Source organism: Mustelus asterias, chromosome 7 (genome assembly GCF_964213995.1).
Source record: "Mustelus asterias chromosome 7, sMusAst1.hap1.1, whole genome shotgun sequence".
Taxonomy (NCBI): Eukaryota; Metazoa; Chordata; class Chondrichthyes; order Carcharhiniformes; family Triakidae; genus Mustelus; species Mustelus asterias.
Window position 1 is genome coordinate 2,587,841 of NC_135807.1, and position 12,163 is coordinate 2,600,003.

Genomic DNA, 12,163 nt, shown 5'->3' on the forward strand with positions numbered 1-12,163 from the left:
GTCTGTGTGGAGTTTGCACATTCTCCTCGTGTCTGCGTGGGTTTCCTCCGGGTGCTCCGGTTTCCTCCCACAGTCCAAAGATGTGCGGGTTAGGTTGATTGGCCAGGTTAAAAATTGCCCCTTAGAGTCCTGAGATGCGTAGGTTAGAGGGATTAGTGGGTAAAATATGTGGGGGTAGGGCCTGGGTGGGATTGTGGTCGGTGCAGACTTGATGGGCCGAATGGCCTCCTTCTGCACTGTAGGGATTCTATGATTCTATGATTAGTAGACAGTGAAAAGTATTGTTTCTTGTGCGCTATTTTGTTGGTAATTTGAGTCCTTTAATTCCATCTGCTTTACCACAAAATCCACAGGTCATTATTTATCCTCTTCCCTCATGGGTCTTGTTCCTGGAATATCGTCCCCCTCTGCCTCATTCTGTCTATTGGAAAGATCAATCCAGTTAGTCCTGTTTCCCTGTCCTCTCTCTATTCCCCTGCACATTTATCCTTTTCAAGCATTTATCCAATTCCTTTTTGAATGTTACTGTTGAATCGACTCCCACTGCCCTTTGAGGCAGCACATTCCCATTCATACCAACTTACCGTGCAAAAGAGAAATAGTCCCCTCTTTGCTCCTGTTTCCTACCAATGGCCTGGAATCTGTGCACTTTAGTTACTGAGCTGCCTGCCAGAAACATTTCTCCCTGTCTACTCCACCCAACCCGCAGCCTCTAAACTTTCATTTAGCGTGTGGGTGGCACGGTGGCACAGTGGCTAGCACTGCTGCCCCACAGCACCAGGGACTTGGGTTCGATTCCCGGCGTGGGTGACTGTCTCTGTAGAGTCTGCACGTTCTCCCCGTGTCTGCGTGGGTTTCCCCCGGGTGCTCCAGTTTCCTCCCGCAGTTCGAAAGACGTGCTGGTTAGGGTGCATTGGCCGTGCTAAATTCTCCCTTAGTGTACCCGAACAGGCGCCGGAGTGTGGCGACTGGGGGATTTTCACAGTAACTTCTTTGCAGTGTTAATGTAAACCTACTTGTGATTAATAAATAAACTTTAACTCATAACTTCACATTGTTCTCAAAGATACAAGGAGGCATTATATTGTCATGTTAGTAATCTTTGTGAATCCTCCCGCTACATCACCCAGTTCTCTAAGGGAAGAATGTAAAAATACAAAATCTGCATCCTGCACTTGTGTCACCAAAATTCACCTCTTCCATCCTCCTGTTTTCTACAACCTCACTGACGTCCTTCACTGCAGTTCCTGGGTGGGCCGTTTGGTTTCTCGAGAGTTGGGATTGCAGGATGCTAATCTCTCTCTCTCTGTGTTACAGGTGGAAATAAAGAACCTGAGTAAACTGACCCCAGAGGGGGAAGCAGGGGCCTCCTGGCCAATCGGCATCAACCCTCCCTTCAAACCCCGAACCCGTTTTGAGGTGATAAACTGGGATTATTTCACAGAGGAGCAGATTTACTCGTGTGTGGAAGGAACTCCAAAATGTGATCTCCAAGGCATCAACAAGGTAGATATTAGTGACATCATAGAGACTGCAGTGCAGCAGCTAAATGAGAAATACCAGCCCACGCTGCGCTTCCGCAAGAGGCAGCTCCTCAACGGTTACCGTCGCTTTGACCCCACCCGGGGGATGGAGTACACACTCGACCTGATGCTGGAGGCGCACACCCAGAAGGGCTACAGCCGGGCCATTGCAAAGCGAGTCAGCCTGCTGCGGCCTCTCAGCAGCGTGGAGATCATTCCCATGCCCTACGTGACCGAGGCTACCCGGGTGCAGGTAATCCTGCCTCTGACGGTACATGAGGAAGGCTACGTGAACAATTTCCTGGAGGCCTATTCGATGAATGCCCTGGACGTACACGACAACATGCTGCTGACTTTCCTCTTCATCTACGACCCCTTTGACGCGCAGCGTGTGAGCCAGAACGACGTATTTGCCGGGGTCAAGTCCGCCATCGCTGAGATTGAGAAGCGATATTCTGATGTCAAAATCCCCTGGATCAGTGTCAAGACAGATGTTCCTTCCCAGATTAAGATCATGGACATCATCTCCAAGAAGCACCCGGTAGATACCTTGTTTTTCATCGCCAGTGTCTGGACTGAGATCAGTGGCGAGTTCCTAAACCGCTGCCGAATGAACACCATAAATAACTGGCAGGTTTTCTTCCCCATTCACTTCCAAGAGTATAACCCGGCCATCATTTACCGAGAGCAGCAAACCCCCTCCTCTGCCGAGTTCCAGAAGGATGGTCATTTTGACCGGCGAGTCTTCAGTGAAGCCTGCTTCTTCAACTCGGACTACATGGCGGCCAGGACCAAGATGGCTGCCGACGCCCTGGACAATGACGAGCTGCTCGAGAGCATGGAGGTGTATGACGTGTTCATCAGATACTCGGGCCTGCATGTCTTCCGGCCGGTGGAGCCCGCTCTGGTGCAGAAATACACTCACCGCACCTGCAACCCGAGGCTGAGTGAGGAGGTATACCATCACTGCGTCCTCAGCAACCTGGAAGGACTGGCATCGCGCTCCCAGCTGGCACTGGCCATGTTTGAGCAAGAGCAAGCCAACAGCACTTAGACCTGACATTGACATGAGGGCTGTGGCGGCACTCAACTGTCTGCAGTATTTTATGTGAAGTTGGGAACTGATGGTAGTTGTCAGTTAGACGCTGGCATTTAATCTCTGGGATCCTCAATCAAATCCATTCCCCTTTGCCCAGGGGTAATGGAAATCTGCTACACTCTCCCCCCCCCCCCCACCCACAGCAACGAGCCACCAGGCCAGGGATCGATTGATAGTTTCAAAATTGAGATTAATAGATTTCCGTGGGCAAAGATGAGTTACAGTCTATGAACCAGGGCACCTAGAGGCAGTTACCTTCAAGATCAGCCATTGAATGGTGGAATATGGAAATCTCTGCTTGTTGTAAAGATTTGGAATTTTGGGCCATTGCAATCCACCGAGATATCCTTTCCTTCGCCCTCAATCTGCAAACTTTTATCACCCAAATTTTCCACAGTCGCCCACTTTCCATTTTGTACGATTTACTCGGGCTTGGTGATGTGCTGCATTCGGGGCTTTAGTTATCGGAGCTTATGTCAGTGTCTTAAAGATGCTGAATTTGACGTGAGGGGGGCCATTCTCTGGTGCTCAAATCTCTCACTTCAATGAACGGACAGAACTCCTGGAAAATAAACTGATTGTAAAAGGAAGCAGATGAAAATCTGCTGCTCACTCTTTCCCGTTCAGCAAACTGACCGGGTCTTACACCCAATGTTCAGCAAATACTTTGCAGTCGGTAAGAAATTTTGGAAAAGCACCCAAGAATTAAAGGTCACTCTGCCCATCCAGCTCACTCCTATCCCTTACTCCATACACACTCTCCAGTTATGGACAATACCCACTCTTTTGATTTCCTTCGGCAAAGTTCTGCAAAAACATTCTGAATTTCCAATCCCTGGGATTTTGATCCATCTCACACCTCCTCTCTTCACCCTGTGCTCAGTTTTGTTTGATTTCTGAAGTGAATCTAGATTTGATGCACTTGGGAGTTGTGTGTGTTAATAACTCCCTTGCTGCTTGATATGACCAGGGAAACAGTAGCAGACGCTTCAGCCATTAATCCTGATCCAGTTATCCTGATGGAAAATGCTGGTACCCATAGACTGAAACAGCATTGAAATCCATTCGGCCCATCTTGTTCATTCTGGCTCTTTGAAAGACCTATTTGATTGGTTGCACTCCCCCTCTGCTTTTTGCCCCTAGTCTGGCAGTTTTTTCATTTCCAGCTGTTTCTCCGATTCTCCGATCCGGTTGAATTTTCTCCCACTCCCTCTTGGACAGCGCCTTCCAAATCATTGACAGGGCGAAAAACATTCCAAACCTTCCCTCTGCTTCTTTCAGCAACTCTGTTCAATCTGTGTTCTCTGGATGCTGATCTTCCTGCCACAGCGGGGACGTTCTCCTTCTTTATTCTCTCAAAACCCTTTGCCACTGTGACCACCTCTGTTAAATCTCCTCTTAACCTTCTCTGCTCTAAAGAGAGAGGTCACGCTTTCTCTCGCCTCTCCACTTGGCTGAGTTCCCCGGTTCCACTCTGGTAAATCTCTGCTGCACCGCCTCCACAGCCTTCACACCTCTCAGAAGGTTGGCTCCAATTCTCCAACTGAATATCAGTAGCAATTCATTACCTTTCAATGAGGGCAGAGTTTGGCTGTGTGATCACCACCTGGCTTTCTAATAGAGGAAACCTTGTAGAGCTGGAGGGGAACAGTGAGAGATGAAAAGGTGTCAGTGAGCTGAGGGATGTGAGGACTGGCAAGTGAAACACCTTCCCCCATCGGGCACTGATATCAGTGCCGCCAATTCCCTGTTAGCTGGGGTTACAGACCCTACAGCTCCCGTTCTTGTCTGATCTCGGAAAAGCTGTATGAACCACACAAGGTATTTTATCCCCTGGCCTTTCGTGTGTGATTTCCAGTTCATTTTGTTCTGGTTACTGGGGAAGTGACTGTTCGAGTTCCAGCCAGTAAGTGAGCACTGGGAAGGAATGTCTGTCTTGTGATACTGATGATGTAGAGATGCCGGTGTTGGACTGGGGTGAACACAGTAAGAGTTTTAACAACACCAGGTTAAAGTCCAACAGGTTTATTTGGTAGCAAATACCATTAGCTTTCAGAGCGCTGTAGGGATTCGCATTCTAATCTGTATTCTGTAACTTGATTTTGTGTCTCTGTGCCCTGTTTGAGAGCAGATTTCCACTCCATCTGACGAAGGAGCAGCGCTCCGAAAGCTAATGGTATTTGCTACCAAATAAACCTTTTGGACTTTAACCTGGTGTTGTTAAAACTTTATTGCGATACTGATCCATGGGATCACTGTCGACTGGATTCCAACCCATTTCTCAGGCTGAAAGGACTGTTGCACTCACCCTGCTCCAGCAGGCGTTACAGATTTCCAGGAGCCCTGGGTGGGTCTCTATTGCTGTAAGAAATGTATTTTAACGGTTCCCTTTTGACACTGAGAGTGAGGCCATTATTGGTTTCATTCCCTTCTGTTAATTGGTTCAGGTGCCAGGGGAGGCACGGCCCCGAGGGGGATGGGGCGGGGCCCTGAGGGGGAGGGGCGGGGCCCCGAGGGGGGAGGGGCGGGGCCCCGAGGGGGGAGGGGCGGGGCCCCGAGGGGGGAGGGGCGGGGCCCCGAGGGGGAGGGGCGGGGCCCCGAGGGGGAGGGGCGGGGCCCCGAGGGGGAGCTGCAGCTGTTGTGTTTCTCCATTGTGGAATGGCCTAGGGTGAAGTCCTGGCTTTGTCCTTCATCCCGGCCAACCTCAGTCAGGGCCTCTGTCACTGTGATTTCCAATAGCTTCCCAAGAGCAGAGAATCAAACACGGTTTTCCATTCCTGAACCAAATGTTGAATACTGCAATCTCCGTGTGTGTGAATACAGACATTCAATAAGAACAACAAGCCTCTTACTCAACATACAAAAACCCTGTCTACACCTGGCTATGTAGCCTTGTGTGTAGCTAACAGCCGCCTCAGTGAGGTGCTTGGTCTCTGGATCCATCACCCATGAGTTCCCTTCAGGAGGGTGGGAGCCGGTGAATCGAAGATTGAGGGCTGGGGGTGAGACTGTGGCTCAGTTTTGTTTTGTGTTTGTAATGACCAGTGATTAGATTGTGTCGCAGATTTGATTTGCACCGTGCTTCCCAGCCTGTTGTACTATTGGGAGATTCTCTCTCCAGCTGTTTGCACCTTAATGTGCTGTTCGTAATTCCAAATCATTCCCATGGTTTCCAGCCAAGTATTAAATGCAAAGCTCCCCAGACACAATCCAAATCTGCAACTTTCCAGCAGGATTTAACCAACATCTGAACATCCAACCAAACTCTCCTTACCGTCCAGCATTTCAGGTTAAACACCAGCCGTGACTCAGCACTCTCTCGCCTCTGACTCTCGCCGCTGTGAGTTTGAGGTCCCAGTCCAGAGACTTGAGTCCACCATCTAGGTGGACAGCTGCAGTACTGAGGGAGTGCTGCACTGTCACTGTTGCCGTCTCTCTGAGACGTTAAACTGAGGCCCCATCTTACCCCCTTCGAGTGGGTGTTAACGATTCCATGGAACTTGGAACTCCATGGAAATTCCATGGGTGGCTTTGGTCAGCTTCTGTCTCTCGCCAACACCAGCTCAGCTGCTCACTCATCTGACTGCTGTTTTGGAAGGGTGTGTGTTTGTGTATGCAAACTGCCTGCCTCATGTACCCACATAACAAGCCACTGCGAAATAATTCCATTTCTGTGAAACGCTTTGGGAAATTCTTACTGCTCTCCTGTAAACAAAGTATTGCACTTGTGTCAGAATGACTGGTCACCTTAGTAAAAGATGTTGTTTAGGGCCACTCACAGGCTCTGTGTGTGATTTGATTTATTATTGTCACGTGTATTAACATAGTGAAAAGTATTGTTTCTTGCGCGCTACACAGACAAAGCATACCGTTCATAGAGTGCATAGGGGAGAAGGAGAGGAGAGGGTGCAGTAATTAGTTACCAAATCTACACGTGAATTCAAAAGAGCGTTATTAGACAGTTTAAAAAGACTTGGAATTTAGTTTTGGAAGCGCGGAATGGTGATGAAAGGTGAATTGAGAGGGTATACTGGGGACAGCTCACAAGAAGTCACCTCGCTCCAGCGCCATCTATTTTTCCCATTTTGTCTCAAAAGCTGTAACTGGGTGGCACAGTGGTTAGCACTGCTGCCTCACAGCGCCAGGGACCCGGGTTCAATTCCCGCTTGGGTCACTGTCTGTGTGGAGTTTGCACATTCTCCCCGTGTCTGCATGGGTTTCCTCCGGGCACTCCGGTTTCCTCCCACAGTCCAAAGATGTGTGGGTTAGGTTGATTGGCCATGCTAAATTGATCCTAATGTCAGGGGGATTAGTGGGGTAAATATGAGGGGTTGTGGGAATGGATTCTGGGTGGGGTTATGTTCGGTGCAGACACGAAGGGCCGAATGGCCTCTTTCTGCACAGTAGGGATTCGATGAACTATATGTTGTATCTGTTAAGAACAATGACACTATTATAAACTGTTAGTGTTGATCCTATGCAACAATCAGAGGGCTTCTCTTGCAAACATTCTTTACTAATTTCCAAAATACTCCGAAGGTGCAGAATGTTAAGAATGGTCATCTGAAACTCGTTTCCCCAGTACTCTGCTGGACTGTAGATACTCCTTTCTGCAGTAACCCCTCCTGGACTGCAGATACTCGTTTCCCCAGTACTCAGCTGGACTGTAGATACTCCTTGCTGCAGTAACCTGCTGGACTGCAGATACTCGTTTCCCCAGTACCCTGCTGGACTGCAGATACTCGTTTCCCCAGTACCCTGCTGGACTGCAGATACTCGTTTCCCCAGTACCCTGCTGGACTGCAGATACTCGTTTCCCCAGTACCCTGCTGGACTGCAGATACTCCTTTCTGCAGTAACCCCTCCTGGACTGCAGACACTCGTTTCCCCAGTACCCTGCTGGACTGCAGATATTCGTTTCCCCAGTACCCTGCTGGACTGCAGATACTCCTTTCTGCAGTAACCCCTCCTGGACTGCAGACACTCGTTTCCCCAGTACACTGCCGGACTGCAGATACTCGTTTTCCCAGTACCCTGCTGGACTGTAGACACTCGTTTCCCCAGTACACTGCTGGACTGCAGATAATCGTTTCCCCAGTACCCTGCTGGACTGCAGACACTCGTTTTCCCAGTACCCTGCTGGACTGTAGACACTCGTTTCCCCAGTACCCTGCTGGACTGCAGACACTCGTTTCCCCAGTACCCTGCTGGACTGCAGATACTCGTTTCCCCAGTACCCTGCTGGACTGCAGACACTCGTTTCCCCAGTACCCTGCTGGACTGCAGATACTCGTTTCCCCAGTACCCTACTGGACTGCAGATACTCCTTTCTGCAGTACCCTGCCGGGCTGCAGATACTCATTTCCCCAGTACCCTGCTGGACTGTACTCATTTCCCCAGTACCCTGCTGGACTGCAGACACTTGTTTCCCCAGTACCCTGCCGGACTGTAGACACTCGTTTCCCCAGTACCCTGCCGGACTGTAGACACTCGTTTCCCCAGAACCCTGCTGGACTGCAGACACTCGTTTCCCCAGTACCCTGCTGGACTGCAGATACTCGTTTCCCCAGTACCCTACTGGACTGCAGATACTCCTTTCTGCAATACCCTGCCGGGCTGCAGATACTCATTTCCCCAGTACCCTGCTGGACTGCAGACACTCGTTTCCCCAGAACCCTGCTGGACTGCAGATACTCGTTTCCCCAGTACCCTGCTGGACTGCAGATACTCGTTTCCCCAGTACCCTACTGGACTGCAGATACTCCTTTCTGCAGTACCCTGCCGGGCTGCAGATACTCATTTCCCCAGTACCCTGCTGGACTGTAGACACTCGTTTCCCCAGAACCCTGCTGGACTGCAGATACTCGTTTCCCCAGTACCCTGCTGGACTGCAGATACTCGTTTCCCCAGTACCCTACTGGACTGCAGATACTCCTTTCTGCAGTACCCTGCCGGGCTGCAGATACTCGTTTCCCCAGTACCCTGCTGGACTGCAGACACTTGTTTCCCCAGTACCCTGCTGGACTGTAGACACTCGTTTCCCCAGAACCCTGCTGGATGCAGATAATCGTTTCCCCAGTACCCTGCTGGACTGTAGATACTCGTTTCCCCAGTACCCTGCCGGGCTGCAGATACTCGTTTCCCCAGTACCCTACTGGACTGCAGATACTCCTTTCTGCAGTACCCTGCCGGGCTGCAGACACTCGTTTCCCCAGTACCCTGCTGGACTGCGGACACTCGTTTCCCCAGTACCCTGCCGGACTGCGGACACCCGTTTCCCCAGTACCCTGCTGGACTGCAGATAATCATTTCCCCAGTACCCTGCTGGACTGTAGATACTCGTTTCCCCAGTACCCTGCTGGACTACAGATAATGATTTCCCCAGTACCCTGCTCGATTGTAGATACTCGTTTCCCCAGTACCCTGCTGGACTGCAGATAATCATTTCCCCAGTACCCTGCTGGACTGTAGATACTCCTTTCCCCAGTACCCTACTGGACTGCAGATATTCCTTTCTGCAGTACCCTGCTGGACTGCAGACACTCGTTTCCCCAGTACCCTGCTGGACTGCAGATACTCGTTTCCCCGGTACCCTGCTGGACTGCAGATACTCGTTTCCCCGGTACCCTGCTGGACTGTAGATACTCGTTTCCCCAGTACCCTACTGGACTGCAGATACTCCTTTCTGCAGTACCCTGCTGGACTGCAGACACTCGTTTCCCCAGTACCCTGCTGGACTGCAGATACTCGTTTCCCCGGTACCCTGCTGGACTGTAGATACTCGTTTCCCCAGTACCCTGCTGGACTGCAGATAATCATTTCCCCAGTACCCTGCTGGACAGTAGATACTCGTTTCCCCAGTACCCTGCTGGACTGCAGATAATCATTTCCCCAGTACCCTGCTGGACTGTAGATACTCCTTTCCCCAGTACCCTACTGGACTGCAGATACTCCTTTCTGCAGTACCCTGCTGGACTGCAGACACTCGTTTCCCCAGTACCCTGCTGGACTGCAGATACTCGTTTCCCCGGTACCCTGCTGGACTGTAGATACTCGTTTCCCCAGTACCCTGCTGGACTGCAGATAATCATTTCCCCAGTACCCTGCTGGACTGTAGATACTCGTTTCCCCAGTACCCTACTGGACTGCAGATACTCCTTTCTGCAGTACCCTGCCGGACTGCAGACACTCGTTTCCCCAGTACCCTGCTGGACTGCAGATACTCGTTTCCCCGGTACCCTGTTGGACTGTAGATACTCCTTTCCCCAGTACCCTACTGGACTGCAGATACTCCTTTCTGCAGTACCCTGCTGGACTGCAGACACTCGTTTCCCCAGTACCCTGCTGGACTGCAGATACTCGTTTCCCCGGTACCCTGCTGGACTGTAGATACTCGTTTCCCCAGTACCCTGCTGGACTGCAGATAATCATTTCCCCAGTACCCTGCTGGACTGTAGATACTCGTTTCCCCAGTACCCTACTGGACTGCAGATACTCCTTTCTGCAGTACCCTGCCGGACTGCAGACACTCGTTTCCCCAGTACCCTGCTGGACTGCAGATACTCGTTTCCCCGGTACCCTGTTGGACTGCAGATACAATTCAATATAAGAATGTTTTGGCTGATACATTTAGGGTTGGTCTGCTCTCACTGAAAATTGAGCAGCTAGGATTCCAAGTTCAGGATCCCCCTTCCCGACAACTGCTAGATCGAGACATTGTGTGAGCTGTCTGCTGTAGCCAGCACCTGCTATGGTTCAGTCAGATTCTAACAATCCGAATCTCAGCGTGTTGAGGGCTCCCAGCGTTTGTGGAAGTACAGCCTAGTTAACAGTTGGAATCTTGAACGGATAGGAAACAGGTGAAATAGAGTCAGAGAACTTTATACCATGGAAAGAGGCCCTTCATCCTATCGTGTCTGTGCCGGCCATCAAGCACCTTTCTATTGTAATCCTCTTTTCCAGCAAAGAACAAAGAAAATTACAGCACAGGAAAAGGCCCTTCGGCCCTCCAAGCCTGCACCGACCATGCTGCCCGACTGAACTAAAACCCCCTACCCTTCCGGGGACCATATCCCTCTGTTCCCATCCTATTCATGTATTTGTCAAGACGCCCCTTAAAAGTTACTACCGTATCATCTTCCACTACCTCCCCCGCCAACGAGTTCCAGGCACCCACCACCCTCTGTGTAAAAAATCTGCCTCGTACATCTTCTTTAAAGCTTGCCCCTCGCACCTTAAACCTGTGCCCCCTAGTAATTGACTCTTCCACCCTGCGAAAAAGCTTCTGACTATCCACTCTGTCCATTCCTCTCAATCTTGTAGACTTCTATCAGGTCTCCCCTCAACCTCCGTCGCTCCAGTGAGAACAAACCAAGTTTCTCCAACCTCTCCTCATAGCTAATGCCCTCCATACCAGGCAACGTCCTGGTGAATCTTTTCTGTACCCTCTCCAAAACCTCCACATCCTTCTGGTAGTGTGGTGACCAGAATTCAACACTATATTCCAAGTGCGGCCTAAGGTTTTATAAAGCGTCAACATGACTTGCCAATTTTTAAACTCAATACCCCGGCCGATGAAGGCAAGCATGTCGTATGCCTTCTTGCCTCACTGTATGAGCTCTCCGAGGTGTCCTCCTGCAGTACAGCTGTGATATTCTCCTTAACCAGTAGTGCAATTTCCCCACCTCTTTTACATCCCCCCCTGTCCTGCCTGAAACATCGATATCCTGGAATGTTAAGCTGCCAATCCTGTCCTTCCCTTAACCAAGTCTCTGTAATGGCAACAACATCGTAGTTCCTGCTACTAATCCAAGCTCTAAGTTCATCTGCCTTACCTGTTACACTTCTTACATTGAAACAAATGCACTTCACTTGGTCCATAACCTTGTACACTATCGCATTTCAAGTGCTCATCTAAATGCTTCTTAAATGTTGTGAGGGTTCCTGCCTCTTCCCCCATTTCAGGCAGTGAGTTGCAGATTCTCACCAACTTCTGGGTGAAAGAAACTTTTCTTCAAATCCCCTCGAAATCTCGTGCCCCTTAAATCTAAGTCCCTGATTGCTGAGCCCTCTATTCAGGGGAAAACTTCCTATCTACTCAATCTATGTTCCTCATAATTTTGTACACAATCAGGTCCTCCCTGAACCTTCTCTGCTCTAAGAAAATCAACTGTGGCCGATCAGCCTCTCTTTACAGCTGAAACTCTCCAGCCCAGGCAGCATCCTGGTGAATCTCCTCTGCACCCTCTCCAGTGCAATCCCATCCTTCCTCTAGCGTGGTGACCAGAACTGCACGCAGTACTCTAGCTGTGACCTCACCAGTGTTTTATACAGCTCCATCATAACCTTCCTGATCTTATATTCTATGCCTCGGTTAATAAAGGCAAGTATCCCATAAGATGCCTTAAGGTCTGTTTTATGCTATGTCGTGTTTTATTCCTGTGGAATGAGGCAGGGTTTGGAACAGGAAGCCTATTCACTTGTGTCTGCTCTGTGCTAACATTGAATATAATCCCCTGCCATAGACTCCAGCAATGGACTC

At 50.1% G+C, this 12,163-nt stretch overlaps 1 protein-coding gene across 1 annotated transcript in view; it reads left to right on the forward strand.

Moving 5' to 3' along the window:
* Window positions 1–5,084, forward strand: part of LOC144495522 (chondroitin sulfate glucuronyltransferase-like) — a 50,094-nt gene extending 45,010 nt beyond the window's left edge. The window contains exon 4 of the mRNA XM_078215562.1: window positions 1,318–5,084. Coding sequence (XP_078071688.1) covers window positions 1,318–2,577 — 1,260 coding nt within the window. The 3' untranslated portion in view covers window positions 2,578–5,084. The remainder of the gene's footprint in view (window positions 1–1,317) is intronic.
* The last annotated feature ends 7,079 nt before the right edge of the window (window positions 5,085–12,163 follow it).